General features: G+C 41.4%; 1 protein-coding gene across 2 annotated transcripts in view; it reads right to left on the bottom strand.

Moving 5' to 3' along the window:
- Positions 1–19,663, bottom strand: part of ZDHHC14 (zinc finger DHHC-type palmitoyltransferase 14) — a 328,904-nt gene that overhangs the window by 124,743 nt on the left and 184,498 nt on the right. For both annotated transcript variants that reach the window (XM_037820387.1, XM_037820396.1), the window contains exon 2: positions 17,070–17,230. In XM_037820387.1, the coding sequence (XP_037676315.1) occupies positions 17,070–17,230 (161 nt within the window). The remainder of the gene's footprint in view (positions 1–17,069; positions 17,231–19,663) is intronic.

Genomic DNA, 19,663 nt, shown 5'->3' with positions numbered 1-19,663 from the left:
TGCAGTTCCCATATATGCCCTCCCCTGACCCCACCCATAAAGTTTCCCATATTATTAACTTCTTGCATTAGTGTGGGTCTCTTGTCACAACTAATGAATCCATATTGATATGCTATAGTAATTAAAGTCCATAGTTTACATTAGGGTTCACTCTTTGTGTTGTATAGGGCTGTGGGGTTTGACATATGTGTGTTGACACATACTGACCATTACAGTATCATACAGAATCATTTCACACCCTAAAAATGCCCTGTGTTCCTGGTCTCCTCCCCGAGAGCCCCTGAGGACCACTGCTCTTTTTACTGCCTCTATAGATTTGCCTCTTTCAGAATGCCACATAATTGGAATCATACAGTGTGTAATCTTTTCAGGCTGGCTTTTTTCACTTAGCAATATGCATTCAAGCTTCCTCCACTTTTTCTTTTCTTTCATGGCTTCACAGCTCATTTCTTTTTATTGCTGAATACTTTTCTATTCCATGGATGTATCACAATTTGTTTATCCATTCACCTATGGAAGGGCATCCTGGTTGCTTCCACTTTCTGGCAATTACGAATAAAGCTGCCACGTGCTGCCCTTTTTGAAGATGCTCAGATGACATTCTGAGTTCAGTAAGAACTAAACAAACTAACAAACAAATTAAGGACCTGAGGCCACCACTTGAGTGGGCCTGAATAGCTGTGACAGCAGAAATCTTCCCTGAGGGCTTTCAAAATTCTAATCAACTGTATAACAAAAGGAGTGTTACCAGGATCCAGTCAGAAAGTTCTGGCCTCACTGACAACTAGACGGGCAAACTCTCGTCCTCCCAGTGGATCCATCATACCTGGGTGAATGCATTTATAACAACACTTAAATCTTATAAAATAACAGCCATGTTCCACAAGTCGTCCTGTATGGGTTTCTGGCCAGGTAGCAGGTCCCCGTGGGCTGGGACAGACAACAGCCACAGGGTTTTGAGGTATCAGCAATCCTTTGACAGGAGTTGAAAGGTAAAACTCCTGTAAGGCACCGGAAGTAAAGTTTTAAATATTCCTCTGCTGCTGTCAGGTACCCCAAAACTCTGAATGCCCTGGGATACTCTTCTCAGCCCCCTCTTACCCCAGCCCAAGTATGACCTCTGGAAATCCTAAATGGTAGTGAGCCAGTCATCCTGAGGGGTTGGGAAGCCCGTAATCTGTGACACTCATCCCAAAAGCATAGACAAGTGAAGCTCCCCGAAATTATTCTAAACCATATCATTCAGTCCCAGTGCATTGGTTCTAAGTTAAGTTTCTCAAGGAATTTCTCACATGGGTCACTACATATGTATCTCAGAAAATAGGCCACAGGAAAGCAAGCCACACATTCCTCAACCAATCTCTTTGAGACAGATGAATCTTGTGGTTGTGCAGCTCTCCAGAGATGCCTGCCTTTGCCTTCAGATAGGCAGAATACATTCAAAGTAAAGGCTCGTAACAGAGAAATCAGATGTCTAATCTGGTAGCTCTAAAGCGTGGCCTCTAGAGCAGCAGCAGCAGCCCCTGGGAACTTGTTAGAAATAGAAAGGCAAACCCTTGGGCCCCACCTTGGATCTACTGGATCAGAAACTCTCTGCAATCTGTGGTTTGCAATCTTCCAAGCGATTCTGACACTCACACAAGTTTAAGAACCATTGGTCTCATCAAACAACATGGGATTTGACCATCTTAATTAACAGATAATAATGAGTATGCTTAGATATTTCAGACGATTCCATTGTTTATAATTTCAGAATTAAATTGATAGAGAATAAAAAACCTAAAAACAAAAAAGAAGCCTGTTAAGACTAAAATTTGCCATTATCAACAGTGCCTAATATATGGTAAACCCTCAAGAAATACACATTGAATGGGTGTTGAGTGAATGAATGAATATACGAATGAAGCACTCCATCAAAAATTAGAACGACCGAGTTGAAAAACATTCTCTCCAATTTTTTCTTTCAAAAGCTCCAAAACAAGCAGAACAACAGTGATAACTCTGAAAGGTTCCAATAACTATTTAGATCTGATTCTTTGGGCTCTAAATCTGTGCGGTCCAATAAGGCAGCCACCAGTTATGTTTGTCTAGTGTGCCCCAGACACGGAGATAGTCTGACTTGAGATGTGCCGTAAGTGTGAAATATACACTGGATGTCCAAGCCTGGATACAAAAAGGAGAGTATAAAATAGCTTGATAATATTGATTACATGTGCAAATGATAATATTGCAATAATTGGGTTAAATAAAATATATTATTAAAATTAATTTCACCTGTTCCCTCTTTTTTAATGTAGCTACTGGAAAATTCAGAATTATGTATGTGGCTTGTATTCTATTACAATTGGACAGTGCTGCCTTCATTCTTCCAAGAATGTTATATATTTTTGTGAGGACCACAGGAGATTTTAGCTTATTTCTTTTTATTTCTATTGAGTAAGGAGAAACTCATCTACTCAGTCACTCAAGGACACTTGAACTTCAAGTTTCCATCCTTAAAGGGAAGTAAAGAGATTTTTTTAAGTGTATGCTCCAAGTTATGATGGTATATAATATGACTTTCACAGACTTGGACTCCAAGAAGATATTAACAGTTTCCAAAATAAATGGTCTTCACTTCTCTCCACTTACCTAAGCCAAATTTTTCCTATAGGAACCTGGGAAGGTAAATTTGGATAAATTAGAAATGTAAGGATTTTTTCCCTATCAACATGGAGACAGGGAGAAATTGGTTGACCCCACCATGCTCCCAGGTAGCACTACCATAATTATGCCTTTCCTGTCCTCACTCACATGAACCTTCTAGCCTCTGAGTATTGGTTGGAAGTGGTTTCCAATGCCACCCACATCAAACTTGGGACTATACAACAGATATTAATCTACTCTGATTCTCAGGCAATGATTCTTAACCTCAGAGCTGAACATCTACGGGAAAGACAGATACACAGTTAATCTATCTCCCCTATCTTAGACTTGATTTTCCTGGGGCAAACAACGGAAGGGAGATAAAGCCCTTCCAAAAATTGGCTGTAAACCCCTATTCTACAGCATGAAATTCTAAAGAAGGGAGAAAGGTCACTTGGAAAGCCAACAGTCAATTGGTTTCATAAAGTTTCAGAAGGCAGTCATTATGGCAGAGTTTCACTGATAGTATAGACTTGTGTGAGGACCCCAAAGATGACACCCCAATCAAGTCCTTCATTCACAGAGTGCATCAATGACATAAAAGCATCTCTGCTACATTAGAGACAGTGGGAGACACTGGGAGGGTGCTTGTTTGGCAAGTGGTTCTAGGTTAAAGCAGGTCCCTCACCTGGACTCTGGCCACAAGATCATGTGGATATCAGGAAGCAGAGCCTGGAATGGCTCTCCAGTCTGTTAGAAAAAGCCCTTCCTAAGAGAATCTTTAGCGACTGTCTATTACTTCTTTAGCCCTATCACACGTTCTCTAAATCTTCTCCTGAGCTCAGCATGGCCATTCATCCTCGCCCTACAGTGCACCTGCTCAGCCTTCCCAACCACGCCTCCTTGCCCCAGTCCACTTCCTCTTTCCGCACTGAGTCCTTTGTTTCCTTTTCTTCCCGAGCGGCCTTTCATGCTACCCCTACACTTGTAATGAAAGGATGCCGCCCACTGCCCAAGCACAAAGAGCTGCCCACTTTCCTGATCAACCTCCTCCAGGGGAATTTTCTCCTGAAAAGTCCTTCTCATCCCACCCCGTGCCTCCTCCTCCTGCCCAGTGCAGGTGGCGGAGTGGTCAGATCACTGTTCCGTGGCCCGTTCCCTACTGATTTTTGGATGAAGCACCTTGCCTTTGGCTTTCCTCTAAAATCTCATAGACTGGCTGACTCATTCATGCACTCAAAAGAGCTATTGTTTCATCATCCTTCTTCATTCTCCCAAACATGCCAATTAAAGTAATAATGATAGTAATATTCCAGTGAGTCATTAGAACATCTTACTTATTTTGTGGTATTTCTAGTTTACTTGTTGAATTCACACGCGTGTGCATGTAGCTTTGAATTCTAAAATTAAAGAATACGTCATTTCTTCTGTTTAAGCAACTGAATAGGCTAAATAACCTTCTACAGTATTTGGGTCCCTGGATTTTCACAGCCAAGCCAAGGAGGAAGAAGGATTTATTTCTAATAATTTAGAAGGATAAAGCTGGAATGGATCTTTGCACTCACTGGATCTATTTTACAGACACATTTTGAAATGGAGGCACAGAGAAGTTGACAAACTTTTTTGAGGTCACACAGTAAATGGAGGAGTTGGATTCAGGCTCAGTCAATGTAACTACAGAGCTTGTGCTCACAACCATACACTTTACTGATAACAGAAAACATACATGGACTTTGTATGCTGTAAAGCACTATCTACAGAGAAGGTATTTATTAATGAAATTATAATGAGTAAGAATAAAGAATTATCTCATAGGCATGGCAGAGAGGTTATGACTCTGGATGCTTGAAGTAAATGAATCTGTAGTTGGCCATACTCCTGAAAATGTAACAGTCCTGAGACTTCAGGAGGGGAGGAAGCAGACACTGGGTTGGAGAGGAAGGCCACGGGGTTCAGGTCACCTGGGCCAGGTGGAAGGGGATAAAGTATTAGGGCAGTGCTGCTTGGCTTTCAGGTGAACTCACCATCAGTCTTGTTTAAAACACCGATTCTGATTTAGTAGGCTGGGATTTGATTCTGCCTTTCTAATAAGCTTCCAAGTGATGCTGATGCTGTTATTCCACAGATCCCACATTGAGAAGCAATTATTTAGGGGATTCTGTTTGAGAAGCAAAAACTTAAAGGGAGAGACCTTTGACCCAGGCTTGGAGCCAGGACCCCAAGGCTGGAGCCCCAGGCCTGTCACTGATCAGCTCTGTGGAGTGTGGACACATCAGTACCTCCCCTCCACTCTCTGAGCCTCAATTTACCCATCTGTAAACTAAGACAGATGTCCAGGGCGATCTCCATGATCGCTGAGGTCCCGTTAAACTGGAATGTTCTCTGATTCAGAGCCCTGCCAGGAATCAGCAGGAGTAATGAAGCAAGGAAGGCAGGTACAGAGAACAGTTTTATTAGACAGACGGATCTGTGCACCACCTGGCCGGGCCAAGGGGGACCTCTAATTTTCATTACCGTGTTCCAGACCACTTGCCTGTTCCTTTGACCATATTCTTGAAACACATGGCCCCAATTTTTCCAGCCTTTCTAAGCCACTTGATCCTTTACTCTGTTTCCTTGCAGCCATCTGTCTCCCCAGCTCTCTTGCAGGTGACCTTTTCTTCACCCTGGTTATGCTGTCATACTTCCCCCTTTCAAGGCCTTGTCTATGGAACTGATTATAATTACAGTACACTTCTATTTTTTATCAAAGCATTTCAACACTGCTCTATGCCATCATTTTGCTGATTTAATACAAGCTCTTTTAAAAATGTGTTGTTGGTAGGGTGGGAGGGAGAGCTTTGCCCTTGTCTGAAATGATGTCATCATTTTTAGGGATGTCATCAATTCTATAGAAAGGATATCAAGTCTGTAAACACACACATATATGCCGGTCAAATGTGGAATGATATTAAGAGTGGCCCCCAGAAACTCAAGATGAGAAACACAGCTGCCACTAAAATGGCTATGGGAAGTTTAGGAATTTAGATTCCTGGGCCTGTACCATGTCAGAACAAAAACATGATCTCATCAAATCAAATGCCTCCCCCTGCTTGTCTCAATTTATCTTCCTATAGGAAGGAAGAAAATACCATTTACCTCTCACCTCCTTACAAAGCTATCTGGAAGACTACAAGGACAATTCTGTAACAGGTATCCGCCTAAAGAGAGGAGCTACAGGACAGTTTTTCTATAGCTGTCATTATAATTCTCCACTCCAATCATTATACAATAAAGTTTTTTAACCTCAAAAAACAAGTAAATATGTTTGCATCAGAAACTGGCTTCAGTTCCAATACATGATGCATTCCCAAAAGTTGGATTTATTTAGGAAGAAAAAATAATACAGGCTTCAATGAACGTCCCAGATGAAAAAATACCCTAGACTTCCAAATCCTGTGGAAAAACAAAATATCCAACCCTTCCTTCTTTCAAAACTAGACCCTTCAAAATCTTGTGGTATTTCCCCAAATACCACAATTTTGAATTCTGACATCTGGTTTCCAGCTCGTCCAAGCTGGGATTTTTTTTTAAAGAGACAATCAGGAATTCTGACGTTCTGAGCCACGAGCCTGACTTTGGGTGGGAGACTCACTGCCTACCCTTCCCTGGCATCCGTGACCACTGGCTGATTCTGGCTTTTCCCCCCAAAACAAGGAATCTTTTTTGGGGGGTGGGGGTAATTTCTAGGGATGCCATTTTATTCAAAAGCCTGTGTCTCTTCCAGAAGGTATTTTAGACTTGGCGGGATTCCTCTCCCCTCCGCCACCCCCTTGCCTTAGCTTGGGCACAAACAGCACGGAAAGGCTAGACATCAGCGAGATCCCCACTGGACAAAAGGCCCCTATGTACCCAAGCAGCTCCAAGAGCAGTGTGAGAGTGTCTGGAATGTCCCTACAGTTCCTTCCTTGTCCACCCACCTGACCCAGGCTGTCAGAGCCAGGCCCTCCAAACAAGGCACGCTGGACACAGCTTTCTATGTCTGGGCACAGACACAGTGGATGTGATGGGCCAAATCAGCCAACAGGAAAGGGAAGTCGGAGGGCTGGATGACGCTGACAATTTGGTGAAAGAGAATGTGATTCTTGGACAACAAGAAGTGCTACCTGCTCCCGAGAGCCCAGAAAACTGCTGCTCAGAGCCTGGGTCTCTGTAATAGGTTGAATTGTGCTCCCCCTAAAAGATACACTCAAATCCTACAGCCTGGTACCTGTGGAGGTGACCTTATTTGGAAATAGGGTCTTTGCAGATAGAATCAAGTTGAGATGAGGCCATACTGGACCAGGGTGGGCCCCAAATCCAATATGACTCTTGTCTTTATAAAGAAAATTGAGAAGGATTTGGATACAGAGGCACAGAGAGACTGAGGATAGAGGCAGGGACTGGAGTGGGGCAGCCCCCAGCCAAGGAGCTGGGAGAGGCAGGGAAGGAGCCTCCCCTACAGCCTTCAGAGTCTTGATCTGAGTCTTCCAGCCTTCAGCACTGAGAGAGAGTACATTTCTTTTGCTGTAAGCCACCCAATCTGTGGCACTTTGTTACAAGAGCCCTTGGAACTAAGACACTCTCCCAGAGCATCAGAATGGTAGACAGGGCCAGGTAGTGGCTAAAGCACAGGATGCGATGCCGGAGAAATCTGCATCTGGCTTCCCCACTCTGGTTACTTGGTCTCCAGTAAATCATTTCCTCTCTTGAGTATTGGCTTTCTCATAAATAAAATAGGGATATTAATGATGTCTAAACATCAAGGAGTCACTTTTGCATTACATGAGCTAATACAGGTAAAGAATTTACCATGATGCTTTGCACAAGGAAAGCACTGAATGAAATACAGCTGTTCATATTATGCTACTTGTTTACTGTGGACTAATAAAAAAAAAAAAAACCACACAGGGCAATTTGACCCATGGGCACAGCTAAATGCTTAAGCTGGCACATGGAAGAGGAAATCTAAAAGATAAGGAGGTAGCATCACAATAAGTCTGGCAAGAACAGGGTAGCAGGGGAGAAAGGAGGGTAAAGTAGGAAAGGAATCTCACCCAGGCAGGTGTAATTCACCTCTAAACAGAGCTCGGGGCCTGGCAGAATGCTCAGGGGCACTGAATTGCTCACTGCAATGGAAAATTGCACAAAGGATAAATTAGGGTAATTTTAGTGGTAAGTAAGTAGGGAGATACAAATAAGAATTGGGGGAGAGAGTCAGAAAATGTCTCCTTCTAAGAAAGAAAACTGGCAGAAAGCAATCAAAAGAGCCACCTCTGGAGCCACTATGTTGGCTCTGCTCCTTTCTTTTTCTTAAAATATTCAACAGTGTGCACAAGTAGTGTAGGTACTCAAAGTGACTGAAAGTGTATGGAAGGTTTGAATTAGTAATGCCACAGGTTCATCAAAGCCAATAGACGAATCATTAAGAAAAAAAACTCCATCAAATGTTTAAGCAATTTTACAGTGACTATTACCAGTATCCAGTAGAAATATTCAACACAAAATGAAACTAATATGGCTAAAAAAAAATTCACATGGTTAAAAATCAAATCACCAGGAAAATCTGTCTTAGTAGAAATATTGGTCCTGTAAGACAATTCATAATGGCAACACTCACAATATAAAAAAAACTGATCTTTAAAACAAATCTTAGTTATAAATGATATGCAAAAAAAAGAAATTGTGCCAATGAAAATAATTTTAGTAAAACTGAAATGGAAATGGAAAAAAAGTGGAAGTAATTTAACTGTGCCACACAGAAAATTGATTAAGGTTTTAAATTGCCTTAATGGTGTTCTCCTCAGAGAGTTATTTTCTCCAACAAAAATCCAGTGACATTGGTAAAATTCCAATTCAAATGTTCCTACTCTTAAACACAGCCAAGATGTCACTGGGGTAAAAAAAAAAAACAAAACTCCAGCAAGTCAAATTGGTGGATCGAAACATCTCATTTCCATGGAAATCATTCTAGGAAATGTACTATCCAGGATAGTTTAGAAATATGCTGACAAGTCCAATGTTTCCCTCTATCAGGAAGTTGCTGTACCATGTTTCCTAAAAATCTTATCTGGAAGATATCCATTTCAAGGACTAATTTAGGAAACAACACACACACACACACACACACACACACACACACACACACACACAGGAGGGCACTGTGACAACAGAAGTGGTATTTTAGTCTCTAAAAGGTGACTAGATTCTGCCACAGAACAAACGGGTGATTTTTTTAAGAACATCCAGCTGCTTCCTTTGATCTGATTCCTCCTCACCATGGAAGTGTTTCCCACTGACAGCGTTTGCTGTCACGGAAGCGTTTGCCACTCCAGGTCACTGTGACTGCAGGAGAGAGATTCCTAAATAGCTAGCATTGCGTTTGGAGCCAAAAGACCCAAGTTCAAATTTCGCCTGTCACGTCCTCCCTGTGTTGGCTTCTCTGGTCTCAGCATGTTCAGGATTGGCAAGAGGATGCAAAGAGATGATGAGTGGGATGAAAACAGAGTTAGGCCTCCACTTTCCCCTATTTTGGTCCCTGGAAAGATACAGCCCTAATTGAAATAAATTAAAACCTTTGACACTGTGACCTATACAGTCTCTTGAATTTTCTCTTAACTCCAATATCTGATCATCCCTGGCTGAACTGAAAAGTTGAGGTCTTGAAAACCGTAAAGTTTCAGAGCGGGCCTCCGGTGACCCCCAGCTGGGCCTTCCCCAAACCCCTGCTGCTATTGTTTGATGACTTTTAGCTGCAACAAAAGTTATTGGGAAAGTTCTTAAAAAAAAAAAGAAATGTAAAGGAATTTCAAGAGACCTGTAACAGACTCTCAAACAAGCAGCAGCCCTTCTGGTCACCTACTCCCCTTCAGAAGTCTGAAGACAGGGAGAAGCTGTTTAAATCCTTGGCAAATCTTCCATACATGACTAACATGGCCGGTTCTGAGTGGCTATCATGGGCCTCTATAAGTAAGTGATAAACAATGGGTAATTAGAATTGATAACCCCAGTAATAAAAGTTCCCAAATCTAATGTTTTATTTTTCCTTCTTCAGTTAGCACAAAATAAACGTGCTACGATTTCACTGACACCTCATATTATTTTCCACAGCCTAGTAGTATATGAGGACTCCTTGATGAAGAATTGGATCTGCAGTGAAAACAAACACGGGATCCTTGAGCAGTCCATCTAAAGACAGCCAGGCAGTGGTCCTAAGGGATGCTGTGTGGGCTCTGCCATCTATACCAACCACATTTCAGGTAGCTTTTTATGAGCACCTGTGTTTGTAGAAGATGAAGAGAAAGAACAAGGTAGAAAGGGAGGAGAATTTAAAACGGAAAAGAAAAAACTTGTTTGCTAAGCACCAACAATTATGCCAAACTTTTTCCCTATAATCTGTAGTCTTGATGAAAACCTTGCAATATACCTGTCACTACTCTTACTTTACAGATAGGAAGATAAAAGGCTGAGGTCTAGAAAACTATACAACCTGTCTGATGTCCCACAATTGAGACTGTGTGAGCCAGGATTCAAACCCTTGTCTGAATGACTCTAAAATTCTTCTCCTTTTTCTCCTACTATCTCCTCTTTTTTCTCCTTACAGATTTACTGAGGTATAATTTATATACCATAACATTCGTCCATTATAAGTGTACAACTTGGTGATTTTTAAGGAATTTATTGGGTTGTGCAACCATCACCACTATCTAATTTTAGACCATTTCCATCACCCCAAGTTCCCTCACGCCTGTTTGCCGTCAATCCCCACTGCTACCCTCAGCCCCAGGCAATCACTGATTTGCTTTCTGTCTCTAAAGGTTTGCCCTTTCTGAATATTTCATGTAAACAGAATCACACAATGTGTGCTCTTTTGCATCTGGCTTCTTTCACTTAGCCCAGTGTTTTAAAGGTCCATCCACATTGTAGCATGGATCAGTACCTTGCTCCCTTGTACTGTTTATGCATTCCACTGTGTGTACATATCACATGCTGTTCGTTGATGGACATGTAGTTTTCCAGTGTTTGACTATTAGATACAATGCTGCTATTAACATTCCCATACAAATATTTGGGAGGACATGTTTTCATATTTCTCTTGGGTATATACCCGGGAGTATAACTGCTGAATCAAATAGCAATTTCACAATAGTATATTTAACGTTTTGAGGAACTTTAAAAAACCGTTTTCCCAGGTGGTTGCATCATCTTTCTAGTCCCAACAGTGACGTATAAAGGTTTCTATTTCGCTACATCTTTGTCAACACTTGTTATTGTCCGTCTTTTTGATTAGAGCCATTCCATTAGGTGTGAAGTTGTATCTCATTGGGATTTTGATTTGCATTTCCCTCAAGACTAATGATATTGGGCAATCTTCCATGTGCTTATTGGTAGTGCATATGTCTTCTTTAGTGAAATGTCTATTCAAGTCTTTTGTCCATTTTTAAGTTGGTTGTTTGTCTTTTTAACGTTGAGTTGTAAATGGTCTTTATGTATTCTAGATAAAAGTCCTTTATCAGACACATGATTTGAAAATATTTTCTCCCACTGTATGGCTTGTCTTCTCATCTTCTTAATGATGTCTTTCAAAGTGCAAAAAGTTTTTAATTTGATGAAGTTCAACTTATTGATCTTTTCTCTTGTAGTCTGTGCTTTTGATATTGTATTTAAGAACTCTTTGCCTAACCCAATGTCATGAAGATATTCTTCTGTGTTTTGGTCAGAAGTCATATAGTTTCAGCTTTTCTATTTAAGTCTATGATTCATTTCAAATTAATTTTGCCATATTGTATGAGGTAAGGATTCACATTTGCTGAAAAGACCAGCCTTTCCCCATTGAATTGCCTTGGTACCTTTGTCAAAAATCAGTTGACCATAATATAAGTGTTTATTTCCTTGCACCAGAACCACACTGTCTTGATTACTGCAGCTTGATAATAAGTTCTGAAATTGGATAGTGTCAGTTTTCCAACTCCGTTTTGACTCTTCTGGGTCTTTTACATTTCCATATAAATTTCAGAATCATCTTATTAATTTCTATCAAACAGCCTGCTAGGATTCTGAAAGAGACTGCATTGAATCAATAGATCAATTTGGGGAGAACTGCCATTTTAACAACATTGTGTCTTCCAGTTCACAAACATGGAAGGTCTCTTCATTTATTTACATCTTTAATATTTCACAATTTTTAGCATATAAGCCTTGTACTTTTTTTGTTAAATTTATTAAGTACTGTATTCTTTCTGTTACTATTGTGGATTAAATTCTTTTGCTAATATCATTTTGATTGTTGACTGCTAGTATATAGAAATATAAATGATTTTTGTATATTGATCTTGTATTCTGTAATCTGGTTGAACTTGTTAGTTCTAGCAGTTTCTTTATAAATTTATATATTTCTTAGTATTTTCTAAATACAGGATCATGTTAACTGTGAATAAAGACAGTTTTACTTCTTTTTCAATCTGAATGCCTTTTTAATTTTTTTGGCTCATTAAACCAGCTAGAACTTCCAGTACAATGTTGAACAGCAGCCAGATTTTAAGAGAAAAACAGTTTTTCACCATTAGATATGATGTTAGCTGAAGTTTTTCATAGATTCCCTTTATCAGGAATGGTTGCAAGATTTTGTCAGATACTCTTCATATATCTATTGACATGATTAAGCTCTTTTTCTGTCCTTTATTAACTTGGTATATTACATTAACTGATTTTCAAATGTTAATCCAACCTTGGTTATGGGGTATAATCCTTTTTATATGTTTTATATGTTGTAGGATTTAATTTGCTAACATTTTGTTAAGGATTTCTGCATCAATGATCATGAGGGACTTGGGTCTGTGGTTTTCTTTTTTTATGATATCTTAGTCCGGCTTTGGTATCAGGTAACAGTGGCCTCATGAACTGAGTTAGTTCTCTACTTTATGGAAGATTTTGTGAAGGATAGGTGTGAATTTTTCTTCAATTATTAGATAGAATTCATCAGTAAAGCCACCTGGGCCTGGACTCTGCTTTAGGGGCAGATTTTAAATAAATGATTCAATTTCTTTACTTGCTATGTTTCCCTTCAGATTCTCTATTTCTTCTTGACTCATGTTTTGGTTGTGTCTCTCTAAGGATTTGTCTCTTCATCTAAGTTGTCTAATTTGATGGCCTAAAGTTGTTCACAGTTGTTCCTTATTACCCTTTTAAGTTCTGTAGGGTGTATAGCAACACCCTGCTTTCATCCCTGGTCATTTGCATCTTCTCTTTCTTATGCTTTTTGTGTTTCTGGTTTTTTATGTCAGTATAGCTAAGATTTATCCATTTTACTGATCTTTTCAAAGAACTAACTTTTGGTCCCATTGACTCCATTGTTTTTCCGCATTCCAGTCCATTGATTTCTACTGAAATCTTTATTTCCTTACTACTGCTTGTTTTGAGTTTTGTTTGATCTTTTTCCAGGTTTTTAAGGTGTAAGCATAAGTTATTGGTTTTTCTGTTCTCCACTCCAAATCGAGCCAGCCCCAAGACAGGAAAGCTGCTGCTTTCGTGGCTTGCATGTCCTGGGAGATTTTCCTCATCTACAGAATTCCCACTATTCTTACCCAAAGTCTAGTTGTTTTTTTGAATAACTGCACCTCAATTTGGTTGAATTCCAGAGCCATGATATGCTAGTTTCTGACAATTTTGTCCAGTTTTATCAATGCTTTTGGGGAAGGGGATTTTCTGAGTTACTCAGTACTACTATTCTGGAAGTCCTGCCTAGAAAGCCCCTCTTCTTTCCCTCACAGGAAACAAAGGTTTGTTCTCATCCTTTATCCACTCTTGTCCTCTCGTAGAATCTATGCTTCTGGTCTTGGGGATGCTTGGGGGAAGGGGGCATAGCTGGTTTAAAAAATACTTACTTTGAAAAATATTGCTCTGACGTTATCTGCTTTAACCAAAACAAAAGTGACTTCAGGTTAACATCGTCTTTCAACTTCCTCAATGTTAGTAAGAATGAAAGGAAACTTTTTATCTCTTAGAATCCAAATTTATAACAGAGAATTCCAGTGGCACTCTTTATCATCCTGTTCTAGTTTGCTAATGCTGCCAGAATGCAAAATACCAGAGATGGATTGGCTTTTTACAGGGGGGTTTATCTGGTTACACAGTTACAGTCTTAAGGCTATAAAGTGTCCATCAACAAAGGGTACCCTCACTGGAGAAAGGCCATTGGCATCCGGAAAACCTCTGTGAGCTGGGAAGGCACATGGCTGGCATCTGCTTGCCCCCAGGTTGTGTTTCAAAACGGCATTCTCCAAAATGTCTGTATCAGCTTCCAACAGCCGTCTTCAAAATGTTTGTCTCAGCTACTGTTAGCTGTGAGCTCCTTCTGTCTGAGCTTATATAGTGCTCCAGTAAACTAATCAAGGCCCATGCTGAATGAATGGGGCCACACCTCCATGGAAATTATCCAATCAGAGTTATCACCCATAGTTGGGATGGTCACATCCCCATGGACACAACCCAGTCCAAAGGTTCCAACCCAATCAACACTAATATGTCTGCCCCCACAAGAATGCACCAAAGAACATGGCTTTTTCTGGGGGACATAACACGTACAAACCTGCACACATCCCCTATGTAAGAAGGGCAGAAAACCAGCTCCTAATCCTGCTGATTTTGCAGATACTCTTTCACCAACTGGGAGATGGGGATATAATACAGGTTCAAGGCAGATTATAGTGTCACCCCCAAGATGGGAGGACTGGGCTCTCCACACTGTTTGAATACAGAATTTTCATGCTACATGCTAATATAATGTAGGCATAGATCACACAATTTCTATAGGCCCAGCTCTATTCCAAGAAGGATACTGGGCTTGATCTACTTCCCTCTTATGACATCCTAGAATACTGGGAGAGATGCAGAAGAGCTGGGTTCTGGGCTCTGTTCTGCCACTTTGCCCCATTTAACCTCTTTGGGACTTAGTTTCCTTATTTGTAAAATAGGTATAACAAAAAAGTCTTCCTCATGAGGTTGCCGAGATGTAAGAAAATGCAGTGATTGCCATAAATACGCTTTTAAAATTATTAAAGTTCTATAAAATTTAAGGCTTTAAATTATTATGCATTACCATGCCCTGTCTCAGAATCCTAAGATGCCATGGCTAAGAAAGACACTATCTCCTCCCACTGCTGCTTCTTCTTTTCCCCCAACTTTCCAACCTCTAGACACAAGAAGGCTGCAGCCAGCAAACCATCCACCATAAACTTCCACTACCAACCCTTTACTGTTCCCCTCCCAGGCGACAAGGATGAAGGCTGTAGCAGACACTGAGAGAGGACATAGCTGCTTTCAGTGTTTAGAGAATGATAAAACCAAGCAGATGCTTTATATTAAGAGCCACATCTGTCTTATATGCTCTGTGGCTAAGGGAGATCCCTCTAGCTCTAGGGGAGGCTGGGAAGGGAAGTACATAGAGTATGAAGTGTACCGGGAGAGAAATATCTCTGCCCACTGATTTTGCATGCCAAAACTTTATGTTCCCAAACTGAGTCATCACAATCCTTCTGCTACTCTTGTCAACTTTACCAACAAACCACAGACAATCTACACATTCACAAATGTAAACTTTTAAGAGCATTTAAGAGCAAGGAAAAATAAAACAACATTGCCCTTTTAAAAATTTTTAACTTTAAAAAAGGACATTAAAAGTTTATTGTGCAGCTATATAATTTAACTTGTATGGTCAGTTTATTCAAACACCATAATTACATGTTACCTTGAATAGGGAGTGAGATCTGGTTGGTTTTTACAGTTAGCATGAAGCCCTGATACATTCCAGAGTAATTTGGGAAGAATAAAAAGTATTTGCAAAGCACTCTTGAGGGGTGAGGGAAAAATGTGGAAATACTAAACTTCCCCACTTGGGGAATCCCTGATATTCTCGCAAGCACTGGGGACTACCAGTTTAGTACGCTGCGCCCTCAATCTTGGGACTTGCCCTTATGAAGCTCGTTACTGCAAAGGAGAGGCTAAGCCTACTTATAATCATGCCTAAGAGTCACACCCAGAGAACCTCTTTTGTTGCTCAGATGTGGCCTGTCTCTCTTTAAGCCCACTCAGCAGGTAAACTCACTGCCCCCTGGCCCCACCCCACATAGGACATGACTCCCAGGGGTGTAAATCTCCCTGGCAATGTATGGGAGTGTAAATCTCCCAGGGGTGTAAACCAATGTATGGGTTTATCTCAGGGATGAACCTGGCCTTGGCTTTGTAGGATTGAGAAACCTTCTTGACCAAAAGGGGGAAGAGAAATGAAACAAAATAAAGTTTCAGTGGCTGAGAGATTTCAAATGGTGTCGAGAGGTCATTCTGGAGGTTATTCTTATGCATTATATAGATATTCATTTTTAATTTTTAATTTTAGTGTATTAGAATACCAAGAAGGAAATACCTTTAACTGTTGAACTGCAATCCAGTATCCTTGATTCTTGAAGATGACTGTATAACTATATAGCTTTCTCGGTGTGACTGTGTGATCGTGAAAACCTTGTGGCTCACACTCCCTTTATCCAGTGTATGGACAAATGAGTAGAAAAATGGGGACAAAAAGTAAATGAATAATGGGGGGCTGGTGGTGGGTTAGAGGATGTTTTGGGTGTTCTTTTTTACTTTCATTTTTATTCTTTTTTTTCGGAGTAATGAAAATGTTCAAGGATTGATTGGGGTGATGAATGCACAACTATATGATGATATTGTGAACAACTGTACACGTTGGATGACTGCATGGTATGGGTATATATCTCAATAAAACTGCATAAAAAGTTTATTGTGCGAGGAATGAGAATTTATTTTAATATCTTCAAAATGGATTGCTGTAGGAGTGTTATCCCAGGATTTCAATATCTAAGGAAAAATAAAGCTATTCATCTCACAAATATATATATATATATATATATATATATATTAGCTATGCCATAATAAAAGAAATTCTGGATTCAAGAATGGGTAAGTAAGAAAGTAATCTAAGATATAACCTTTCCTAGTTTTATATTATGGAATCAAGAGTCAAACTACAATGATTACAAAAGGGAGTTAAGAGGGCAACCACCTCAAACTGCAGATGGTCCACAACCCAGTGTTTCTCTCTCTCTGAGAGCAAAAATGGACATTGGGGTTTCAAGGAAACGTCCGGAATCAGAGCTCACCGCCTGCTGCAGCCCCCCTCCTCCGGCCCAGCAGCCCCCCAGCCTTACCTCCGGCCACCTTCCATCCCACCTCCTATGCAGATCATCCCGCCGCCCGAGGGAGTGACGGCCTTAAGGGGCTGCGTCCCGCTCGCTCTTCACGCCGGCCACGCGCTCGCCCCTGCAGCGCGGGCGCCTCCGCCTGTCCTTCCGCGCCGTGGCCGAGCGCGGGCGGGAAGTGACCAGAGGCTAAGGACAGACCTTCAGAGTTACCTATTTCCCTTTCCAGGTCGGCCGCTTCGTCGGGCGTGGCTCGCGGAAGGACCCCGGGGTCGCTGAAGCTGGTGCGCAGCAGGGTCCCCATCACGAAGAAGAAGAGGACTCCTCCAACCACGGGGATGGCGGGGGTGATTTTCACCGCTAGGTAGGGACAGCTGCCGGCAGGTGGGGAGGCAGGAGCGGAGGGAAAGAGAAGGAAGCACAATGTTAGCCATCCACAGTAACGGGGTGGATCTTCTAAGAGGCCAGAGGCTTATTTGGAGGAGCGAAATGGATTCCCATTAAAAAAAAAAAAAAATGCATCTCTGGCTGCAGAGAGCTGCAGTTCTCTCTTGGGTACGTTTACTCCTCCCTCCCTAGCTCAGGAGCCAAAGCCCTGGTCACCCACGGTGCCACTCAGGAGACATGCTGGCAGAAGAATGAAAATAAGCCTGCTTGGATAATCAATCTGAGCTGTGCAGAGCTTGCATAAATATGCATGCACTCTTTGCACTGTAAACATAATCGGTGAAGCTATGTAATACCCTCACCTCATCTTGGAATTGCATAATATAAGAAGACACCACTTAGAACTGTCATCATCAGACCCAGCCTTTCCTGCCTGGGCCAAACGATCCAGGGATTTTCAGCTGGCTGAAAAGCCAAGCAAAGCAAATTCACCCCCCAAAAGCTAGAAACTCAGTATTTTGGAGGTTAACCTATCCAAAAGAGGTTAATGAGAGATGTAAATGAACTTGTAGCCCAGTTTCTGGAGAGAATTAAAGGGATTTAGGCAGCTGGAATATCATCTCATGCTCTCCAGAAGGCATCTGAGCTACCCTTTGATGAATGTGTTCCAACTCTTTATTTGAATCTTATCCCTGTAGTTCAGTCTGACAAGCTGACATGCGGCAGGGACTGTGAAGAGTCAGGATGATGCGCCTTTGGGACAAACTAAAGTCCACGCCAGCCCAGGCGGGGAACCACCCTCTTCCAGGATGGCCTCTGGTCCAGGTGTCCAGGAGCCTGGACAGTTTCAAGCATCATCACACCCTCCCTCACTATCTTGGCTCCTTGACTATGCAGAGGTGGTAGGAGGCAGAGGTGAGATGCCATTGTCACCACATCAATTGTCAGTTCACTGTCACCACATCCAATAACATCACAGGCATCAACCACAACGCAGAATCACGGAATCACACACCACCACATTATCCAAGCATAAGACAGTGCAAGGGTGCCTTTTGTATGACCATAAAGGTAAAAGAGGGAATGTCATGGCAGGTAATTTTTAATGATATTCTGGAGTTTGAGTTCCTTGATATTAATCCCAGTTTGATACCACTGAGATTGCAGTCTGTGGTTTAAACGATAGACTTGCCACAATTGATCTTTATGACCAGCTCTTCATAGAGGGAAAGGGTCTGTCAGATCACCCATTTCATCAGGGGATATTCTTCCAGGTGCTAAAGACTGACAAAGAAGGGGAGCTGGAGGAGAAAGGAGTGGGCAGCTTTGCTCAAGATTGGGAGGTTGACAGGGTGCTGTGAATATGGGAGGGGGGCCAGCACCCCGTTTGTGCAATGCTTCTTGGGGAGGTGGTATGCCCTCGGGTGGGATGGCAAGAAGGTGGTGGAGGAGCTAAATACCAGAGTCTGGGCCTCGAGGACCACAGGCTGAGATCCCTTTTGCCAAGGTCAGCAGCAGAAATATTATAGTACACTTGCCTGCAAAGAGCTGTGCAGATTCAGACAGTTCTATCTGGAGAGACTACTGGGAACTGCAGAAAACCCTGAGCCTTTCCAACAACTTTAAGGACATGGAAGAGAGACCTTAAACATGACTAGAGGGGATTCCCTACCAGCCAGGTGGAACGTGGCCTCCAGGATTTAGAGAGGATAGTAAAATATTTTTAACATCTTTCTCATCTCTTCCCCACCTCCACCCCTGCAGACACAGAACAAAATGAAACAACAGCGAAAACCAATATAATGTCACATTTGAACCACCTTGCCAGTTGTGACTTCTCTTCGTGGGATTTGTGGGAAACCATAAAAATATGTTAACTGTCATTCCTCTATCACTGTGACCCCACACCAAACTCCCAGACTTGTGGAGCCATTTGGAACCTTCTTGGAGACTCTTGGAGGACAGCGAATTTGGAAAGGAGAGCAAGAAGGCATAGGGCTTGCTGTGGAGAAAAGGAATCCAGTGCATATAACCTAAAGAAACCCCCTTTGTGCAAATATTCACTTACATTGTGGAAATAACTTTTTAAATCCAAATGACATCTCTCTGTGTAAAAGGGGATCATTGCCTTTTTCTGGTGTTTTCAGGCAAAAGTTAACATAGGTAACTTTTAAACACCATTTAATGAGCTTCCAGTTCTAAAAAAAATTGATTTTAACGATTTGAAATAATGAAAAGCTTCAAGTTAAATAAATAAACACTTAAGAACCTGAAGACCCCAAATACCTGGCAAATAGCATTTAGTTTATACTCCTGCATCTTTAAAGGGAATCTTTTCTTGCAGTGGAGATATATTAATCCTGACAAAATGAGGAATATTTTAAAAGAACTAACCACATAACCACCCTCTTACATGGACC

Source organism: Choloepus didactylus, chromosome 2 (genome assembly GCF_015220235.1).
Source record: "Choloepus didactylus isolate mChoDid1 chromosome 2, mChoDid1.pri, whole genome shotgun sequence".
In the NCBI taxonomy this organism is placed as follows: Eukaryota; Metazoa; Chordata; class Mammalia; order Pilosa; family Megalonychidae; genus Choloepus; species Choloepus didactylus.
The sequence above is the reverse complement of the archived record's forward strand: the minus strand, read 5'-3'. Positions and strand labels throughout refer to the sequence as shown.